This window comes from Dreissena polymorpha, chromosome 4 (assembly GCF_020536995.1).
Source record: "Dreissena polymorpha isolate Duluth1 chromosome 4, UMN_Dpol_1.0, whole genome shotgun sequence".
Lineage (NCBI taxonomy): Eukaryota > Metazoa > Mollusca > Bivalvia > Myida > Dreissenidae > Dreissena > Dreissena polymorpha.
This window is the reverse complement of record NC_068358.1, coordinates 115149090-115172033: the sequence shown is the minus strand read 5'-3', so window position 1 is coordinate 115172033 and position 22944 is coordinate 115149090. Positions and strand designations below refer to the sequence as shown.

Below are 22944 nucleotides of genomic sequence, written 5' to 3'. Positions count from 1 at the left end.
AAGACACATTTTTATGCTCCCCAAAATAAAATTTCAGCGGAGCATATAGTTGCCAGTTTGTCCTTCCTTCCTTGCTTACTTCTTTCCGTCACACTTTTGTTACGGTTTCTCATAGCGCCTTCAATACTTTACCGATCTCTTTCATATTTGGCATGTAGGTACCTTGCATGGACCTCTACCTTTTGATGAGGTTTGAGGTCACTGGGTTCAAGGTCAAGGTCACCGAGGCTAATAATAGATTTTCTGTCACGCTTTTGTTACAGTTTCTCATGGGCCTTCAATACTTTACCGATCTCTTTCATATTTGGCATGTAGGTACCTTGCATAGACCTCTACCTTTTGATGAGGTTTGAGGTCACTGGGGTCAAGGTCACTGCGGCTAATAATATATTTTTCCGTCACTCTTTTGTTACAGTTTCACATAGCACCTTCAATACTTAACCGATCTCTTTCATATTTGGCATGTAGGTACCTTGCATAGACCTCTACCTTTTGATGAGGTTTTAGGTCACTGGGGTCAAGGTCACTGAGGCTGATACCGGTAATAGATTTTTCCGTCACTCTTTTGTAACAGTTTCGCATAGCACCTTCAATACTTAACCGATCTCTTTTATATTTGGCATGTAGGTACCTTGCATGGACCTCTACCTTTTGATGAGGTTTGAGGTCACTGGGGTCAAGGTCAAGGTCACTGAGGCTGATAAAAGATTTTTCTGTCACTCTTTTGTTACAGTTTCTCATAGCACCTTCAATACTTAACCGATCTCTTTCATATTTGTCATGTAGGTACCTTGCATGGACCTCTACCTTTTGATGAGGTTTGAGGTCACTGGGGTCAAGGTCAAGGTCACTGAGGCTAATAATAGATTTTTCCATCACTCTTTTGCTACCGTTTCTCATAGCGCCTTCAATAGTTAACCAATCGCTTTCATATTTGGCATGTAGGTACCTTGCATGGACCTCTACCTTTTGATGAGGTTTGAGGTCACTGGGTCAAGGTCAAAGAGGCTTATAATAGATATTTTTAGGTGTTTATTTACACATACATTGACAAAGCGCATCATCGGGGAGCATCCATCAGTTTCACTGATATTCTTGTTGAAAATGGCTAGTACATTTGTATAGATTTAATGAAATGTAAATGTAATGAAATGTTGATTTCAGGGCTAAGAGTCGAGAATTGGAAAGCTTGATACAGAGATACAAGGATGAGGTAAACATATACATAAATGTCTACTTATCAAAAAGTTTGAGCTTTACTTCTCACATATGCAATAATAAAATTTGAGGTCACTGACAGGAATTGTACATTTTACTATCAAAGCTGGAAAACAGTTAAGAAAGTGTTCTTCGGACATCTCTTGTTTACTTTTTACTAGTACAATATGTTTAAAATTAAATTGTCTACATAGGCTCAAAAGACATTTTGTCATTAGTTTTCAAAATAATGTGTAAATGCAAGTGTAAAATAATTGAAACTATGTATATTAAATACTTGTTTAAGTGTTGAATTTCAAGAAGTCTATCTTGCTGTGGCTCAAGATCTTAAACTCTATAAGAATGTGCTGTTCTCCTTACAGCTCTGCTCTTGTTGTATTGAAACTTTCACCAAGTATGTACTCTCCTCCAAACATCTCTTGCTATGTTGTATGTCAGCTAACAGAGGCAGAGAAGCGTAAGGCCAAGGTGGAGAAGGACTTCACGCTGTACAAGGAGGAACTCAACACCAAACCTGAGGTCCGGTTGCAGTCAGAGATCAACCTACTCACCCTGGAAAAGGTGCGGGGTTAGACAGTGGGGGGCTGCCAGAGATGAAAAGTCATGAGTCCATTGGCTTATCACAAAATGTCCAACTTTGGCAAACACATTCATATGGGATTCCACGTAACTTGTGTGTGGATTGGCCATGACATTATTTCTATGGCCATTCCAAGCCTACCTCAGATTTAATGAGGGTTGTTGTCATTTATTGACATACCCCCAGTATGTGCACTAAGTAATAGAAACCAGCCCACCCAAGATAAGAGTCAGTGTGAGTTGATTAACTAACTGCCTTGATATGAATGTAAAATTGTTGAAAAACATAGAAAAATCCTGTAAAGAAAATAATTTGGGAGTACAAACCAAAAAGACCAATTTCTTTTAAGTCACATTTCTTAATCATTTTAACAATTTTAGTGAAGCTACTATTGATACATAAAATGGTTAATCATTGTGTTAATTAGATTTTTTTTTTCAATAGTCTTTAATACAAAGACCTTATACACTTTTTAATAAAAAAAGGGCATTTTACTAGAAAAAAATTGTGTTGTTCATAATGTGAAATGTACTTATAAACTGCACAGAGAGGGAAAAAAATCGGTTTACTTTGTTGCCAATATTTTCTATGAGCATATGAACAAATTAAATTTTGCTGGAATTTATTTTTAAATCTCCACTCTTGCACAGAATATTTTTTTTAAGCTCAAAGACAAACAATTAAAAAAAAACAGATATCTCCAGACCAGTTACTAAGTACTGTGTACCGCTACTGCAGGTTGAGTTAGAGCGTAAGTTAGACGCGGTGACCAAGTCCAAGATCCACTACAAGCAGCAGTGGGGGCGGGCTCTCAAGGAGCTGGCCAGGGTCAAACAGAAAGAGCAGGCTCAGGCCAAGGCTCATCTCATCAAACAACAGCAGGTAGGCACAGAGTGGTTTGGGGGTAGTTTGCAGGACAAAATGTGCATTTGTTTTGGGACTGATTGCATGAAGGTACACATTTAATGATGATAATTTCTCCATAAGCATATGTGAACAAAATAAATGTCACATGTGCACATGTAGAGCAAAGATGTCTGAATCGGGGTACATAATGCACTGTATTTTTCTAGTTTACAGTAGTTTTTTCTTTAAAAAAAAATAATTTTCAAATAAAGGAAGATAAGCTTCATACATTTCTTTATTTTGCATGATAATTCAAATAAAGATGACTGTATAATAAAAATTCTCGCTAACTATTAACTGACTGAATGTGCATATGATCATAGGAATTTTGGCTGCAACAAGTTTTGTCCCTTTATCTGTTTTTCCAATATATAATATACACTGCCCAAAATTGTGTGTGTTTGACACCTCTTGAACTGCTTTGTGCATTCTGGTCAAACTTAACTGCTGAAGAACCGTCGCGTAACGATTATTTCAAAAGAAGATTTTTTTGCTGCAACCAGTTTTTGCAGAATTATGTACCTTTTTCCCTTTGTCCTTTTAAGGTAGATTCATAACATTGATTGTGTTCATTTACTTCTCTTTAATTGCTTTGCAGTTTTTGCTCAAACTTTGACACCTGAAGAACCTTCATGTGAAGGTGCTTGTGAAGACAGGAATTTGATACCAGAATGTATGGGATTCTGTCAGTTTAATCGGACTTTACTGGATTAAAACATGAGTAATTTGGGAATCAGTGTCTGTGACATATCTAGTTAATTTTGTTGTTGATCAGTCCAGAGTAGTAGCAGGAGAAAGCAAAAAAGTGAGCAGGGTTACCATGCTGTCATGTTGCTCTAGATCTTTCCCTAGTTTTAGATAAATTATGTATCCACTCTCCCTAGTTAAAGGTCAATTACCAGCTATCTCTCATGCATCCACTGTCCCTAGTTACAGATTAATTACTAGTTATCTCTCATGTATCCACTTTCCATAGTTAAAGGTCAGTTACCAGCTATCTCTCATGCATCCACTGTCCATAGTTACAGATTAATTACCAGCTATCTCTCATGTATCCACTTTCCCTGGTTACAGGTCAATTACCCGCTATCTTTCATGCATCCACTGTCCCTAGTTACAGATCAATTACCAGCTGTCTCTCATGCATCCACTTTCCCTAGTTACAGGTCAATTACCAGCTATCTCTCATGCATCCACTGTCCCTAGTTACAGATCAATTACCAACTATCTCTCATGCATTCACTGTCCCTAGTTACAGATCAATTACCAGCTATCTCTCATGCATCCACTGTCCCTAGTTACAGATCAATTACCAGCTATCTCTCATGTATCCACTGTCCCTAGTTACAGGTAAATTACCTGGGGCCGTATTCCAGTAGCTTCTTAAGTTTTCACTTAAGAAATTTCTTAAATAAATTTCTTAAGTTAAATTTGAAATGTCAAAAACAAAACATGAGACGCTTAGTATTTCTCTTTAAGAAATTCCTTTAAGAATTAAAGAAAGTTAACTTAATTTAAAATATATGGAAAAAAAATACACAGAGTAAAGAAGTTTATAAAGCTACCAGAATTTAACTTAAGTGAAATCTTATAATTAAAGAACAAATGGCGGAGATAAGAAAAAATATTGCGCAATATTTCAACTAAAGTTATTTTTTAACTTAAGAAGCTACTGGAAAACGGCCCCAGCTATCTCTCATGCATCCACTGTCCCTAGTTACAGATTAATTATCAGCAATTTCTCATGTATCTACTTTCCCTAGTTACAGATTAATTACCAGCAATCTCTCATGCATCCACTGTCCCTAGTTACAGATTAATTACCAGCAATCTCTCATGTATCCACTTTCCCCATTCCCAGGAGTTGGAGCACATGCGTCTGCGGTACCTGGCTGCCGAGGAGAAGGAGGTGGTGAACAGCGAGAAACAGGAGCTGGAGGACATCAAGAATGAGCTCAACAAGTATGACAAACACTGAATGCAACTTTTAGAGTGGATTGTAGCCATATTATGTATATAGTGGAGTGTCACCTCATTAAATATTAGAGTGAATTTTAACCTAATTGAGAGACATCATCCATAAATTCATGTTGAGTTCAATGTGTTACAGTTGTCAATAAAATCAAGTAGTAGTGTTGAGTTGAAATTGCTGGAAAGATTGATCTTTTTCATTAATATTGTAAAATGAACTGTTGAAAAGAATAGTTGTGAAGCTATGTTGTGCTTGTGAAAATAATACACCTATTTACGTAAAGCATTTACGGGCGTTAGATCCAATCATATGCATTCTCTTCTTGTTTGTTGCAGATTAAAACAGATGGAGGAGGAGAGGCTGAAGTCAGCTGACCAGTCACCCAGACATGAAGTGCTCAGCAGAAAGCTGGACCAGGATCTGGACAACTTGGAGGAGCACATCACAAGGCTGATTGAGGAACGGGACACTTTGTTACGTACTGGGGTTTATAGCACGCAGGACAAAATTATTGCTGAACTTGACCGACAAATCCGAGAGGCCATGGCCAATAAAAAACTGAATAACGTTTGATAGATCTTAAAACTTTTTATATTAATTGTCTGACTTTTGACGCTATGAATATTATAGGGGAATTTAAAATTATTGCATGGTTTAATAGTTTTCTACACGAAACTTACTTAGTTATTATCTTACCCACTGAACAGTTCTATTTATGGTGTTAGATAAAAACCAAACATTTAAGTGTTGTGAAGAAAGGAAAATCATTAATATTGATAATTGTTATAAACCTATTGATATCATCCAATCCGCTGTTGTCATCCGGACCATGGTACCGGTCAATTCTCCACCCTATTGGACCAGTTCATATGATAATTTCTGTTAAATTTGGAGTAAAAGTACCTCACAAAGAATTACATGATGTAAAAACAAGACCTTTTGCAGGTCTGCTAAAAAGCACTTAAATGTTAAGTTCCACTTTCAAATATTTAACAAATAACTTTCTTAATATTCTCTAAGGCCTTATTTTTCGATAAACACACTGTTAACAGCTAATGTTAACATTGTCATTAAATGACTTGAACGCTCGCGCTTTTTCTTGTTGTAATGTATTGTGAACAGGAATAATGCAGATTCAAAGAATGTCATAGTTATATGATTTAAGATTATTCAACACCAATGTTTACTTTACAGTGATATATTTGTACTTGTACGTAGCTGGTATACTAACATTGGCCCTACTCGACTACCAGGTAGTCCAATATGGTAGGTCAGCAGAGTACGTGTCGAAATGTATCACTGTATTGTACACAACACTGTTAAATTACATATTATTGATAGGAATGTTGAATATCAGAATAACATTTTTATAGGGAAAAAACAACCTCAAGCAGTGATAGAATTTACATTAATTTAATGTAATGGTCTAGATAATTTATTAGTTTGACTGGAGTCAGTCAGTATTTATTTGTTATGTACAATTGTACATGTACATGAATTCAATAACAGCCTTCAAGCTTATGTTGTGGTAAGAACAATTCATGTGACAAACATACATTTTATTTTATTATGATTTCCCTGTATTGCTTTTATAAGTCTGTTTAATTTTGAAGTAATTTATAAGTAAACAAAAATACTTTAAAGAATTTGTAAATACACAGACATTGTCTGCTATGGCATTAATCTCGTACAGGAAAGGTTATGTGCTTGTATGTTTTGTTTTGTGTTTTTATGTTAAATATTTATTTAAAAAATAGCTGAAAAAGGGCGTGGACTACATCAAAAAATTAAAACTTATTTTTCAAGCTTTTATGATCTTCCTTTTATGAACAAGTAAACAACACCAGTTATATGTTGGTTGTTTATCTTTTAGAGAGATTATTGGCATACAGACAGCAAGACGGCAGACTTTAAATTCTCATTTAAATAAACACTCCTTAATCCATAAGATAGTCATGATTCCAAATATTTTTATTAAAGATTAATCTAGCATGCTCATTTTTCTGAACAAAATACTTTTCCTCTTATAGTTGACAAAGAGTCTTATATGGATTTGATATTTCAAAATGTAAAAGTTTAATCCTGGTGGAGAAAGTTATATCCATATAAGTTAATAAATGTCTTATTTTTTAACTGTTATTCTATACAATTAACACACTATTAGCAAAACTTCAACCCAAGAGTATTTATTTGGAAAGCTAATATTTTGGTTATTGAATAGATTTTTAAAACATATAACAGCACTATTTAAGGGCAGTTATATATGTTTTTACCATTGAGATTGGATTATTAGTTTTGCCAAATTGATAGCTAAAACATTAACTATCCAGTTTGTATGTTCAGAACAAGATTTGATTCGCAAATGATAAAATAAGCATAGTTTTAAAATAAGTGTTGATCAGCACAGAGCTTAATGTTCCGTGAGTGGCGAAACTTAAGCTTTTTAACTCTGTTGACAGGTTACTTCTTGGTGAAGTATTTTTGGAAATATACTAATTAAAATAGTTACAATCTAAGAAGTATAGGCAGTTTAGATGTTTGAAGAATTTACCATGGTTTATGCTTAGGAGATACATGACTTTGTTATTGGGAAATGTATATTGAACTTGCTATATGTTAAACGTTATTATGACTGTAAGCTGTAAGTGTTAGGGAGTTAAGATTAAGTAGTCTTCTTAACGAATCGGCATCATCTGTGATTTATTTTATGTTTATTTTAGTTTTTTTCTTTTTATTGTAATAAGAATATATTTGCAGAGTAAACAATGTGATATAAACCATGCCTTCTTTTTCCCTTATGTCTTACACACACACTTGTGTTGTTTGATTGTAAAAAAGCTTGGTCATAAAAAAAATCATTGAAGCAATAAGGGCTTATTGGCCTTCTAAAGCATTATGCTGAAAGGATAGTTGAACTTTCTACTCGCTCCGGGAGAACGGGACTTAGGTAAGGTGTTGTCCCATATTAACCTTTGCAGTCCGTACAGGCTTATCAGGGACGACACTTTCCTTCTAAACTGGATTTTTGTTAAGAAGTGACTTCCTTTACACATAAAACATCAAAGCGGAAAGTGTAGTCCTGATAAGCCAATGCAGACTGCACATGCTAATCTGGGACGACAATATACGCACATGCATAAAGTTCAGCTTTCGCAGAACGAAGCCAATTTGAACTCACAATGAAAGAATTATACCTAAAAGTGGCTCATTACCTTTAAGTTAATGTGCATAAATTAATTGTAAAAAAATATTGCACTTTCAGTTACAAACAATTATTCATACAATTTCATCCAAATACTCATTTGGCCAATGGCGACGCCAGAATCTTTTCCTTTATGGACAGTTAAATGCCTTGTTGACAATATAAATTGAGTGAGTTGAAACAGGAAAACAGACCGTTCATATGAATAAGGAGATATGCGTTAATTTATCAATGTATTTGTTTAAGCATTCGACATATCAACGAGTAAATTGTACGCCCAAAAACTGAGGAAGTCACTGCGAAGTTATTAACATCATGCGAATCAATGTAGATACATGATTTCATGAAACACTTATTACATATTATAACAGTGCAATAATCGGCGTCTTAAGGAATCGTATGTATTGGAAACTGGTGTTTCTGTGCAAATCATCAATTAGAGGGCCTTGGTTTTACTCCGAACGTCTTGGCTGCCTATGTTGGTGTTGGTGTTTTTTGGGATTGTGTGTTCATGTTTAAGAGAGGGCATTTTATTGGACAACGAATTTAACTTAGTGGACAATTTTAATATGGTACGTCAATCGCCCTTGCAATGACATTATTACAGATAATCAATAAATTATGACTAATACTATTTCCAATATCCTTTTGTCAATACGTCAGTAAACAACTATAAACGGGAGATAAGATAAATCCCCATTAGAAAAAGATAACACTTTTAAGATTCCATTTTATGTTTTTTTCTATTTGCTATTTGAACCGCATTGTTTGTTTTGAATTAAGCGCATGTATTGGTGTCAATGTACAATTGACCATTCTTTTCGTAATAGTATTGTATATAATATGGCATTTATTTGTGTTGAACCTGTTAGTCGTATAAGAAATATCTAAACATGAACATGACACCAGATTGCGATTATATATAAACTAGCTTGATATTGATCAGAGTTTTAAAAAAATGCAGCGCTGTTGGGTACGTTATCTTTTCGATGGGGATGTTAACGATTTTAGTGGAAAACAACGGGAAAAGGCCGTATTTGTTGTTTTTCGCTATTAAATAAGGTTGGTGCTTATTTTATTTCATTTAACACTCGAATATGTTTGTTCGTCATGCATTTTGATATGGTTTTAAATGAATGCATATAAAATGTCCATGTTTTTGTTTTGTTTTCTAAGTGTGTTGTATAGAAAACTAGCATTTAAAGGAGCCTTTTCACAGATTTTGGCATGTTTTGAAGTTTGTCATTAAATGCTTTATATTGACAAATGTAAACATTGGTTCTAAAAAGCTCCAGTAAAAAATCAAGAATAAAATTAAAAAAAGGAAAAAATAAGTAGCCCGCAGCAGGGCTTAAACCAGTGACCCCCGGAATCCTGGAGTAAAAACCAATTAGACCGCTCGGCCATCCTGCCAATTATATATGATGGACGTATTTTATACTTTATATAAGCAATCTTCGTAGTTTCACAAAATTAAACGACAACAGAACTCTCCAAATTATTCAATCGTTTCGCGTTGCAACGCTTTATAATTTTCAGGTATTTAAATCGTCAAAAGATGCATATAATGGCTATATTAGACCATGGTAAATGTTCAGTATTACTGTTTCCTCACAAATATCATAACTAAAACGAAAATTTGCGAATCTGAAACAACTTTTTTCAATTTTGTCAATTTACCAAAACGTGAAAAGATCCCTTTAATAATGTAGTCAAAATTACGTAAATCTGTGTTTCCTAAAAAAGGTAAAGTTCATAAATGCATTAATTAAACAGTGCAGTTGGTTTTAAAAATGTTTTTCATAAAACGGTCCAAATAGGAAACGAAATATACGCCATTGCATATTTGTTTAACTTTGATCATGTTACCATCCGCGCATTCTCGTAGTCTGTTAAGGAGCTATCCGCTGAATAGACCACGAAATCTTGCGTGACTTTATAGTCGACCGGGTAGCTGTTGACGAGACTGCGCTTATGCTCTTTTTGTTATAGAACATCGCGCTTTATTTAAACTGCTCGCCATTCAGTTTTAATAAAAACTCGAACCAATTTATTGAAAATGTTAGGATACATTTTGTGTACCAACATTACATAGATATAGTTTGTTGTCCTTTGAAATTAATAGTGTTTTGTCCTTTGAAATTAAATATTTAACATTATGGTAAATGAGTTAGTGGGAAAAATGTATGAAATTCTTGATTCTGTTATAAGCGCGGTATTCGCCGATATAGAGGATCGACATCCAAAGCAGAACAAAGCTATCAAAATACTATGGAAGTCACACAATCAAAATTAGCTTGTCTTATATCAGCCTGTATAGGACAAACATGATCGAAGGATTAAAAATGCTATTAATATGAATTAGACACCACAATAATCTTGAAATTGGTCAAAGTGCACGGCGCGTAAGTATTTAATTTCGACAGGGCAATGATATAACTTGCAGGTGTCACAAATAATAATTTATGATCGTATTTATTTTATGTAATGGCCTTCGAATAAACTAACCCAGACGTTGGGCGTCATCATAACAGACAACCTCTTCTATAGCAGTTTCAAACTTAATAGATTAGAAGAACATAACATAGACTTAATTATTGCTCTAAAATTTCTCACATACATATTCATTTTTTACTGACACAATTTTAGTAGAGAACATGCTAAACATGTTACCCTGTGTGGCTTTTTGTAGGCATATTGCGTCTTTGAGAGACAACTTGTTTCCCTTATAAATTGAAGGCGTAAACTTGCTCGTTAACGAAAGGATCACTTGTCTGTCGGTCAGCCTCACATATTAGTTGCCCAAAGGTATACAATATATAATCCATATATAATTATATGTTAAATATATAACATATAATGTACAACGACCCCTACGCCGTAGTAATAAATCGGGATGGGAATTCCGATCGAAATATCACAAACAGAAGTTCTTTATTTCCGCTCCTTTAATTTTTATTTTTGCTTAAATAACCTTGTTGTGTTTTGTTGTTGTTTTGAGAGTATTACACTAGTATTCCTTGCTTTGATTTCGTCGCTTTTTCACGTTGAACCCGGTGCCGCTAAAATGCGAAGGTTCTTTCTGAATTGTGTCTGTATTTGTCCGAACGCTTTCAACTTTCATTGATGTGGTTATGCGATGATGTTATTAAGCCAATTTAATATAATTTTTTAAACAGTCGATCATATTCACAAACTTATCTGGACTCGAATCAATGAAAATTCGATGGATTAAAAGGCTATCGCCTTTACTACTCTAATATGTGAACTGTTTCAAAACCTCATTCATTGTATACTTGATATACGCCATCCATGTGCTGTCACCTAATATAACGAAAACATATTACACTCCAAATTATTCAATCTTTTCGCGATTGAACTTCTTTATAATTTTTAAATGATGATTATTCATAAACGACAGCGTTTATAGTAAGGATCTAGTTATAGAATGAGTCTAAGTCATCTGTGTTATTTCGCTCCCCGTTGTATAGTGCTCGTCAGTGTTTTTATTTAATCTGTGATAAACATATGTAAAATTGCCATTATGGTTAATATGTGAACAAGTCCCTTTAAATTGAAAATCATAAAAAAGATAATTAAAACAAGTTTTCCCAACCTACCCAGTACCCATCCAATTTTGTTTGCGATGTTAATGGAAACAAATGACCATCGACAGTGACTAGGTGATTTTAAAATGCCTTCGTGATCCAAAGAACCTATATCTTATACAGCCGTCATACTGTCGTCAGACATATCGATATTTCAAACTTTTAAGAAAGACTACCGGTATATCCTGTATATATGTACATGATTATGCAATTATTATTCAATAAAACTATTTAAAATTTCTAATAGATATCATATTCATCATAATGGAACATTCGATAATTTTATGAGCTTCTTTTATGTGATACAAAGGCATCAATAATAAAGGACAATAAACTTTTTGTGAAACAGCTTAATATTTAAATTTTATGGAGTCAATCCCTCGTTGCCGGTGGCTAAGCAAGGAAAATGACCCTATGTATCCGCTAGTATTACTGGTATCTTTGAAAATACCTATATTGAAAATAGACTTGCTATTATAAAAAATATACACTTTCAATTAAGGCTCCTTTTGAATAAAAATACCTTCTCAACGTGTCGATACCGCCGTATACCACACAGATCAAATAGTAGGGTGCTCAATATAAATGCGGACATTCTGTACTTATTAATTTTCAAGACGTTTTACCCTAAAGCTATCTATGGTTGCTAGTTACCAAAGGCTATAATCATCTAAAGAGGTATGCATTTGTTGAACTTGTAGGTTCAACAAAATAAGATTGCTTTTTTAATTAAAACAGTCAAGACAGGCTTTTGAAATTACTCAAAGTGACACTCAGTGCCCCTAAAAAAATGAATGTAGCTTTTGTAATCTCTTTTGAACGTAAAAGTGCATACTCGGTACATGTGATCGGGTTTAATACCCAACAACTTTTAAAGAAGACGTATTTATATTTTCAGGCATTTAAAATTCGAGTTTCATCATAAATGTACAACTTGCTATCTACATTATCTTGATGGTCGTCATTTTCATGACCGATGATGACGATGACAACGACGACCACGATGATAATAATGATAATGCAGCTTCTGCTGTTGCTACTGATGCAGATGATGATTATGAATATGGAAAAATGATAATAATGGTGATTGTTCCTAAGGAAGAATTTATCGTCTTTATTCATTGATAACCATACATTCTCTCGCGATCGTTCGCACGCAGTGATTTATCGGTTACAAAGAATTCAAAACTAATTGATCAAATGTGCATACAATATATTATTCAGTCAGTTTATTTGTATAACATTCCTGAACAAAGAGTGCAAACAATTTCACATAATGTAATGGGATTTGGGGTCGATTTAAAGTAAATTCAAATTATTTTACATAATTTAATGGAATTTGAGCATAATTTAAAATGACTTCGGTGAGACCATTGTTGAATTTCATTGTCGACGCCAAAGCTTTTTTGATAAATATTGGAATAATGGTTTATGCTTATGTTTGATCAAATCGAGTTATAATAATTATTTTCGTTGTTAATACCATTCAAAACACAAAATGTTAATGCTTAAAACATTGTAAAAATATTATTCCTTTTTGCGCGTTGAGTGTGTCTATAAAGGAAAACAACGTACGCAAAAGGAATTAGATAATGGACTTAAGTTAGTATTGTGTTATAGGTGTTGTCGTTGTATATTTACATTTCGTAATAAATTGTTACAATGCGCACTTAACAAACATATGATTAATACTACTGAGTACGCACTATACATTTTGAAAATGTTAATAAAACGTATATGGAGAAGTCGTTTCGAATGTTTTATTAGAGAACGGTATGTGGTTAAATACTTGTATTCAAACAAACATTGCGGCAGTAAATTTCAAAAACTGACAAATCAAACAAAAATGAATTATAATTGTATGTGAATTACATGTAGTATTTATGTTTTCATGTCAGGCATTTTATTTTCTTGTTATTGTTGATAAACTAGAATCAATCTACAAATAGTTCGTCACTTATTTACAGGTATACTTTACACAATTAACACAGTTTTTAATATACATTACCACATACATTGATTTAAATAATATATAAAAGACAAATTGTATCATATGATAACAAGTCGCACACTTCGGGATATCCGGGCTTAATGCACGTGTAAAGTGCAGTCCCAGAATAGCATGTGCAGTCTTCATCTGCGACGACACTTACTTCTTAATTATTTTATGAATTTTTTCGTTTAACGAAGTATTTTCTTAATGGAAAGCGTCGTCCCTGATTAGCCTTTGTGGATTGTACAGGCTATGGGACAACACGCCACGCAAACGCATTAAGCCCTGTTTTCTCATAGCGCGACTAACATGAAAACCACTTTAAGAAGTGCTGGTATTTTTCATGCTTTCAGATAATGTGCGATTGGAGTTGATTTCTCAATCCCATGGTATCGAGTAAACGTGCCAAAGAAGCATACAAACTGGCGGAAGAGCAAACAAATCTGGTGGTCTATGTTAGCTGGAGTATTTACCTTCTTATTTACAAAGAAATCTACCAGAGAAAAAGCATATAAAAGAGCAATAAATAAAGATAGGAGTTGTCAAATAGCACTCTATAATGCCAGAACTAGTGCAATTAATGATCAATGAAAGTAAAAGTTATATTTGAAAACTATTATTTGCTAAGGGAATAGACAGGGAATTGCGTTTAAATTAAAATACACTTTAATTTATAGCCGCATGTACACCATTTGGGAGGTCATAATTTGAACAATCAGATTGCTTTAACGTTCAACGGACTAGTGCCAATAGCGCTTTCGATAGAGTAAACAAGCGTGAAGAGGACAATTAATATAGAACCGCGTAAAATATTAAATAAACAAAATGAGCTCAACAATCGTTGTAAGAAGGCATGTAACTTTAAGCAGCGCGCATTCGAGTGGTCGCAAAAATAACGGAGATATTAAGGAAATCGTATTCAGTGTAAAGGGATTAAGCATATCGCAGGAAGCCCCGCAAGAAATCGTAAATGATATACATGTTTCAACAGACGACAATTCGAAGGATCAGACGACCAATGTCGTGGCCAACCTTCCGATGCTGAGTCAGAGTCATCGATTGCAGGACAGGAAGGACTTTCATTACGGAGAGAGAGACGCCGGCACGATACGTAGATCGTACGAATGCGAAACGCTCATTGTAAATGGATTAAACAGCGCCTCATCACCGAGTGATTATTTCAGTTTGTCGGTTCGCTCCAGTGGAACAACGTCCCCCTACTCGGAAATGGATTTGGTTTTGTTTGGAGACGACGCGCTGTCGGCGTCGGACAACTGGGAACGCACACACTCTATCTCCGCGTTTCCGCCTGTAAACGATGAAGACATCATGAGGCACCGGCATTTAAACGAGGAAGCCGAAAAAAATAAAACAGTAACTGCCCGTGAACGGGATCAAAACTACCTGAAGCGACTAAAGCTTGATTACAAAACCAATCTAGACCCGAGACTTAAAGAACTTAAGGCTCAAAAGAAACGAGCGAACTTAAAAAGAATGCAGACAAAACCAAGACTTAAGGAAATTAAAGACGAATTTTTATTTGATCAACCACCTCCCCCGCCAACCCCGAAGCCGAAAGAAACCGCACCAAAATCCTTTAAGACGATTTTGGGATTCAGATATTCTTACGCCATTGAAGAATATTACAGATCGCAGCTGAAAAACATTGAAATCCCAGTCCCGATTTTGCAGTTAAATGACGTGGAGAATGATCCAGTGAGGGAGGAAGTACTAAACGGATGGCTCGTGAAAACGTTGGGCGCAAAGTGTTTGAACCTGCAGGCGAGAACGCTACCCAGTTGCAATCCAGTTGAATTGCGCCTGCGCAGAATGTACGCACGCATGCGTAATAACACGGACAGGAGCCGTCGACAAAGTGTGCAGACGAATTTGTCAACAAGGGATTCATTTCACTCAGTTGCCGCCGCTGCGTCTCAATTTTTGTTGAAATCACGTGATTCGAGACAGAAATTAAATCCCATTGACGAGGGGATTACGTCAAGACAATCAGTTCTAACTGACAAGGAAGTTACACAGAGCGCACCGGAAGTGACAGTGAGAACGGCGTCTATTTCGCCACACAAAGTGCTGCCGCCTATACAAAATAGTCTTAATGATGACGTCATCAATGACGCAGTTCCGAGAGCAGCCCGATCGATTTCGTTAAAACTTCCAGAAATAACTTCAGAAGACTCTTGATCACTGATCATGATGTGTTGAAAAGTTCATCAGAACGTCTCGTTGGGAGTGGTTTCATTACAGAAATCCACAATACAATATTTTTATCGTTAAACAAATGCGTAGGGTCAAACAGTACATTTTTAAATGTCGTTAAATGCATGACCTACATGTAGATCTATTTATGCACTAAAAATGTGTAGAACTATAACAGGATTGTAAGTATCAAATTGCTTACAGTGTACTACATGTTATATAAATGATATTATATATAATGTGTACATTTATATTTTCGACAATGTATTACTTTATACAATATATTCACCATGTTGTTCATGGGTATAAAAATATCATTTATTGTTTTAGTTTGTTAGCAGAAAACAATAGCAAGATAATTTTGCTTTTTTATGTTTTCCGTGCACAAAACACACCATTCAGGAATCCCCCCACAATATAATATATATATGCAATTTTCTAGTTAATTCTTCTTTTTTTGCGAACGAACAGACCGATAAAGAAATTGACCGACAGGACAATTGGAAACGTGTATCAACATTTGAATACGATGTTTTGAAATAATTTCTTATGTAACCTTTAAGATTTTACTTTATGCCTTTTTACAAAGTGGTCATGCATAGTCTTTGTTATATCCAAGTATCGTAAGTAAATTTTGATACACCGCAAAACCGTTTTACAGACAGACGGACAAACAAAAATGACGGGCGGAGAGAAAGCCTTTCGACATCTACATGTCGGTTTATAATAAAATATTAAAATTCGTATTATATTCGTTATCAGTTCGTCAAGTTCTTTTAATGTAATAACTATAATGTATAAGTCCTTAGTCATTCCTTGAAGTCGTTATTTCGTACTTCATGTTTTGAACGGTTTCCAAACAAAAGTTTCTAAAATACTAATCCTAGATCAATTCGTACAGAGTTCGTGTGCAGTCGTAAAAATTATCGGCCTGAAGCTGCGACGATTTTAAGTATTCCACACGAATGCACACAATAAGATTAAAAATATATCGCACATCATCGTCTCCGATACGTATTGACTAGTCAAGATCGTATAGTAATGGTTATAGATTCTAGTAAATCGTATTTTGTACGAATTATTTAGGCTGTATCAGCATCATTAGTCATTACTCACTAGCGGAACTGCACAATTGGGAATACCGGTAGTTGACTTCTAGCAAATGTGAATATTTTTCCTATTCGTGGCAAAGCGGGTGTTGTGTGGAGTCATACAAAGTGCCCTAACGCCTCCTACACTCGCAAAGTGAACGTTTACACAATTACGCCAAATTGAACGTCGTCACAGTTTAAAGATACCCTTTCACAGATTTTGGCATGTAGCTCTATTGAAGTTTTCACTAAATGCTTAAAATTTATAAATGTAAGCATTGGAGCTAAATAGCTGCAGTAAAAATACAAGAATAAAATTAAAGAAAGAAAACAGTAATCCTCAACTGGTCTCTGACCATTGGAGTAAAAGTCTATCACTTTAACCACTCGGCCATCCGTGTTCATACAATGAGTAGTGTTATACTTTATATAAGCAATACTCGTAATGTGACAAAATATAAAAATACCTCTCGAATCTATTTTTTCGGTTCGCGTTTGTAAAGCTTTATAATTTTTAGGGTTTTAAATCGTCAAAAGATGCATATAATGTATATTTTAGAGTATACATAGTAAATGTTCAGTACTACTGTTTCCTCGAACATATCAGAACTACAACAAATTTGCAAAAACTGATTTTTTTTCTTCAATTTTGTCATTTACCAAAACAGAAAAAGATCCTTTTAAAACCTGCGGACGATAACGGGCGGACTGAAGCATGGACAATTTGACGGACCTACAAGCATACTTGCTGATGGGCGGGCTTACTGGTTTGCATTATTATCACTACCGGTGTTGCATTGTATGTACTACAGTAACTAAATATTGCACAACACGGAATGAAATAATAACATTCAAGAAATGGATCACAAAGCTGCAGTTGTTTTCATTTAATCAATATAGCATGTATAGGAATCTTGTACATATCTAATTATCAGAAACGATTGAGTATAAAACATATATAAATGCATACCACGACTGTGTTTTATTATAGTGCACCATGTCGTAAAGGAAACGAACCACAACATAGATGAAAATTGTAAGTAGTAAGAGTTGCGGGCCTTTGCTCCTCACCTAGATGACAAGGGTTCAAGCTTTGTTTGTGGTCACCATACCGAATGGGTGGCGTTTCTTCCGTCGAAACACACGCACATGTTATGACATTTTTTTTCCAAAGATAATATTTGGATATGCGAAAGGTAAAATCAGGAGTCATACCACCACAAGTTTACAAAAATAATAATGAATTTAAAGTGACAAACAATATTGAAATTCAAAAATAGAAATATTAATTATTACTGGGTAAAAGATGCATTAGTCCTCCTGTCATTCCCCATTAAAGGGGCCTTTTCACAGATTTTGGCATGTTTTGAAGTTTGTCATTAAATGCTTTATATTGATAAATGTAAACATTGGATACAAAAAGCTTCAGTAAAAAAACAAGAATAAAATTTAAATAAAAAGAACAAAAGGTAACCCTCAGCAGGGCTCGAACCACTGACCCCTGGAGTAAAGTCTTCTGCTTAAACCACTCGGCTATTCTTCCGAATACAATGCTAGATGTATTTTATACTTTATATAGGCAATCCTCGTAGTTTCACAAAATATAATGACAACAACAGAACTCTCCAAATAATTATTTCGTTTCGCGTTGCAACGCTTTATAATTTTCGGGTTTTTAAATCGTCAAAAGATGCATATAATGGCTATTTTAGAGCATGGTAAAGAAACAGTATTACTGTTTCCTCACAAATATCATAACTAAAACGAAAATTTGCGAATCTGAAACAACTTTTTTCAATTTTGTCAATTTACCCAAACGTGAAAAGGCCGCTTTAAGGCATATAACGTAATCCTAATTTTAAGATACAGGAAGTTATCAAAGTAGTTAAGATCATCAATTCAGAAAACAATAACAAATGATTAAACCAGGAATATGAATAAAGAACGGCCTCAGGGGAGGAAAATGCCTTATCCCCCACCCCTCTATTACAGGATTCATATTACAGGATTCAATAAACCCTTTGCATGCTGGGAAATTTGTCGTCTGCTGAATTTCTATTATTCGCATTTTCTTCGAATTGTTTTCAAAGAATACTATCAGAATAGCAAACAGTTTGGATCCTGATGAGACACCACGTTTTGTGGCGTCTCATCTGGATCCAAACTGTTTGCAAAGGTCTTCAAAATTCGGTTCCAGCACTGAAAGAATTAAACTTTTCATTTGGACAAAGCTCCAGAAAAGCTTATATCTAAGGGGAGGAAAATGCCCTATCCCCCCTTACAGGATTCAATTTAACTCTTCATTTAGACTAAGCTCCAGAAAAGCTTATATCTAAGGGGAGGAAAATGTCCTATCCCCCCTTACAGGATTAAATTAAACTCTTCATTTGGACTAAGCTCCAGAAAAGCTTATAACTATTGGTCAAATAAGTTTGACATTGTAAGAGCAAATCAGCCGAATGGAAGTGAAATCACAACAATGTAGAACTCCTACAATTGCATAGTTGGTTAATGGATGAAATGAACATCCAGTTTATGATTAAGCTTATACCAGCAATTATCTTAAAAACAGATGGATGAAAAACAAGTCTAAACCTTGAAATGGTTTAAGTTACTTGTAGTGAAACAGCTAGAAAAGCATGAAAACAGATTACAGGATTTTAGCATTTTTTGCAAAACATAATTTTGATGAGCCCATTTTCAATATTTTCGTAAATGGCTCAAATGACAAATGCTAGCATGATCACAGAGTTAGAATATACTTTTATAAATATAATTACTATGAGGCAAACAACAATAATACTGTCAAAAAACAACAACATGAGTAGAAAAACACACACACTTCAATAAAACTATACATTTTTCAAAATGAAACCATATCTTTTCAGTTTATTTTTCACTGTATTAAATTTTAGCCCATCTTGCTTCGATGAACATCTTTAATTGTGTCATCAACCTTAGAATAATACTTTAATTTCACCAATTGTTCTTTTGCAACCAAAATATCATCCTCTTTGAATGCCTTTGATATAAGTTTGATACACGCATCCATTTTAGACCTGTTGACATTCTCAATCTCTGTCAGGACCACAGATTTTGATGCTACTTCTATGACGTCTTCGTTGATTTCCATGATCTCCATGAGGAATTCAGGATCAACAGAAGTGTTTTTCTCATCAACAGGATTGCCTTGTAATTCTAAAAGATAGAGACCCCTTGAAAGTGGCTTCAGCAGCGTAAAGTAAGCCTTGTTAATAAATGAGGATTGGATCGCAGCGTGAGTTTGCTCCTCCTGGAATAAAATAGACCAGTTATACAAAGAATTATACAAAAATAAACCAAAGCAATAAACATTAAGTAGAGAGGGTAGAGCAAATCAAAGGCCCCAAAAGTTACATGAAGACATTGTATGCAAAAACTTGCAGTTCAGGTATTTGACATTTCTAATAATATATATTATCCTCCCTATCATCGTAGGGTGCTGGAGGTTTCGGTAAATGACAAGTTCGGTAAATTGATTTATAGAGTAAAAGCTGTGGAGGTTTCGGTAAATTGATTTTATAGAGGAGGTATACCTACAACGAGGTGTTAATGACACCTATTATCGGCTTACAATAACATTAGGGGCATTTATTTGCAAACTGTGGATTAATTTTGAGTAGAGTAATTAATGCTATGCCTAAGGTAAAGAATTAAGGGAAATGAAAATGCAACCTCTGAAAAACGAATTCTGTTGGGAAATTTTTGGTTAATTTTACGATTTAAATAACGCAATACTGTTGTTTGTTTTTTAAATTGGTGCTTTTATTTAAATAACATAATAGTAATAAGAAATAATGATTTATGGCGGAATCAATGTAAGCTCTTCAATTAAGTTTAATGCTATTTTAAAAAGTTTCTTGTAAAATATGATTTAATAAAAATGATTTCATGTTGAATTTTATATTTATTTATATGTTTTATTATTTCTTTCTGGTTTCTGGTTGAGAAAAACACAAGAAAAAACAATATATAAAATTTAACTGATAACTAGGAAAAAGAAGCGAGAAATTTATTTATATACGAAACAAACATATTTGATCTTAGTATTTTAAACCACCGAAACTTAACCATTATATAAACATGAGGTAGTTTGCCAACATAATGAATATGTATCCCAGCTCTTGCCACGTGGAGGCCACCTCTTGTAAGAGCCACATTATTATATTTTTTTAATTGATACGCTTTAATTAAGGTTTTTATCAACTAATTGTTTAAAAACATATATAAAATACAAAACGACCATGACCTTAGTATATAATTTACCTCCATCGATTAGAATATTTATAGGTTGCAAGCCTGGATAATTAATAATAAAACTTTGCAAACATCTCTAATTTGATAAAATCAAGTCCGTACATTTAAACCGATAAATTAATTAGTGCCAAACAACTCAATTAATGTACATCAAAATTAATCCACAGTTTGCAAATAAATGCCCCTAATGTTATTGTAAGCCGATAATAGGTGTCATTAACACCTCGTTGTAGGTATACCTCCTCTATAAAATCAATTTACCGAAACCTCCACGGCTTTTACTCTATAAATCAATTTACCGAACTTGTCATTTACCGAAACCTCCATAACCCTCATCGTACCCTAATTAACAGCCTATTAATGATGTATTCTTTACTGGCAATACAGCAAACACGAACTTTAAAGACATTCTTGTGACGAAATGTTGTTCCTTTTCATGATCTCAATAGATTTTTTGATACTGTTTTTTGTAATCTTATGTTCATATTCCATATCATGACATTTCTTTTGTAAGTAAGTTTTGAAAATTGATTAATTTCTTTGCTAAATTGATTGGAACAAAAACCTGAACCACTCACCAAGGCATGTGGTTTACATTTTTTAAGCCTAAATAATATTACCTGTTTTCAACACTAAAATTGTATTCTCTATGTAAAAGTTTGCTGTATTGTTGATGACCTTCAAAACCAAATGATATGGCATAAATCAGCCGGCCCAATATAAACTTAAAATAATGATTAAAAAAAAAAATATTTTTTTATAACATAAGTCTGAGATATATTAAAAACACTTACCTTTCTTCATAGAAAACATACCTTAGATTTTTGAGAGAATTTATCTGGATGCAATTTCCACTGAAGGTCCTTGTAGAGCTTTGTGAGATTGTTGATGTCGATATCAAACGAATGCGGCAGAGCCATAACTTCAAAATAGTCTAGATCAGACGGAACGGCCTGAACGACCCCACACTTGCAAAAGAACAGATCCGTTTCCTCATTAGTAAGTTTAGAACATTTCCAACACTTACGAGCATGTCTTTGATCGGAAAGTCCTCTAAATACTGGCTTTAGTTTAGGTAAAACGTTAACTTGAAGATATACGTTTGTGAATTTCTTAGTATTTAAAACTGACAAATATAGCAATTTATGACGAGAAAAGGCTGGAAGCGAGTAATCTTTAAATTTTCTATGCACAATCCTGTTTACAAATCGGGACATGGGAGCCGCCATTTTAAGATCATGTGATACGGTATTGGCCATTCATTTACGTAGCGCTGTCGAACGCGTTGCATCAAAGACCTATCAATATATCAATGTATATTGATAGGTCTTTGGTTGCATTGTTGATGACTATCTCTGTCTAACAAAATAAGCTGATTTAAATAACCGCATGTTTTGAATTGAGTGCTCGGATACAACTTGGTAATGGAATCTAATTGATTTAGATAATTTGATTTGCTTGAACATCTATATGAGCAGTTAGTACTATGGCAATTTGTAAAAGATTGTGCAGCGCGAATAAGAATAATTTGATTTGTTTTAACCAGAGACGTAACTTTATATATGTCTCTGTTTTAACATTTAATAACTGTAAATGAGAGGTTAGTGGACAAACAATTTTTTTTCAAAAGTTGACAAAATTATTAATAGATTGATACGCCTTATCAATAGCGTGTTTGTGAATCGGTATTACATAAAAAAAGATGAATGTGAAATATTACATTGTTGACAATATCTTTCGTCCACGCATAATCATGCGTTCGCTCACGGACACTAGATGACAATCCGTGGTCCGCTATTATCCACAAGGCGAGAAGTGGACCGCTGTTTGAGCATTATCCAGCATACTGCATTTTTTAAATGCA

General features: G+C 34.3%; 3 protein-coding genes across 4 annotated transcripts in view; 2 read left to right on the top strand and 1 right to left on the bottom strand.

Moving 5' to 3' along the window:
* LOC127878205 (centrosomal protein of 120 kDa-like) overlaps window positions 1-7453 on the top strand; it is a 42546-nt gene extending 35093 nt beyond the window's left edge. Inside the window, exons 18-22 of the mRNA XM_052424694.1 lie at window positions 1165-1213; window positions 1657-1779; window positions 2537-2680; window positions 4566-4666; window positions 5012-7453. Of these exons, the coding sequence (XP_052280654.1) occupies window positions 1165-1213; window positions 1657-1779; window positions 2537-2680; window positions 4566-4666; window positions 5012-5249 (655 nt within the window). The 3' untranslated portion in view covers window positions 5250-7453. The remainder of the gene's footprint in view (window positions 1-1164; window positions 1214-1656; window positions 1780-2536; window positions 2681-4565; window positions 4667-5011) is intronic.
* Window positions 7454-7602: 149 nt separating this feature from the next.
* On the top strand, window positions 7603-16437 carry LOC127878215 (uncharacterized). 2 transcript variants are annotated; one of them, XM_052424729.1, is made up of 2 exons: window positions 7603-8940; window positions 13833-16437. In XM_052424729.1, the coding sequence occupies exon 2, from the start codon at window positions 14305-14307 to the stop codon at window positions 15676-15678; it is 1374 nt and encodes a 457-aa protein (XP_052280689.1). In that variant the 5' UTR covers window positions 7603-8940; window positions 13833-14304; the 3' UTR covers window positions 15679-16437. The 2 variants fall into 2 exon arrangements, with proteins under 2 accessions (XP_052280689.1, XP_052280690.1); XM_052424730.1 differs by lacking the exon at window positions 7603-8940 and adding an exon at window positions 13166-13259.
* Window positions 16438-17656: 1219 nt separating this feature from the next.
* LOC127878221 (iron-sulfur cluster co-chaperone protein HscB-like) lies at window positions 17657-22315 on the bottom strand. Its single transcript, XM_052424742.1, has 2 exons — window positions 21896-22315; window positions 17657-20076 (listed from the first exon to the last, which is right to left on the bottom strand). The coding sequence occupies exons 1-2, from the start codon at window positions 22307-22309 to the stop codon at window positions 19696-19698; spliced, it is 795 nt and encodes a 264-aa protein (XP_052280702.1). The 5' UTR covers window positions 22310-22315; the 3' UTR covers window positions 17657-19695.
* Window positions 22316-22944: the final 629 nt, after the last annotated feature.

Coding starts and splice junctions, on each gene's coding strand:
- LOC127878215 (XM_052424729.1), top strand. CDS start 14,305: ATGAGCTCAACAATCGTTGTAAGAAGGCATGTAACTTTAAGCAGCGCG.
- LOC127878221 (XM_052424742.1), bottom strand. CDS start 22,309: ATGGCGGCTCCCATGTCCCGATTTGTAAACAGGATTGTGCATAGAAAA. Junction 20,077..21,895: donor AATTCTCTCAAAAATCTAAG/GTATGTTTTCTA, acceptor ATTTTATTCCAG/GAGGAGCAAACTCACGCTGC.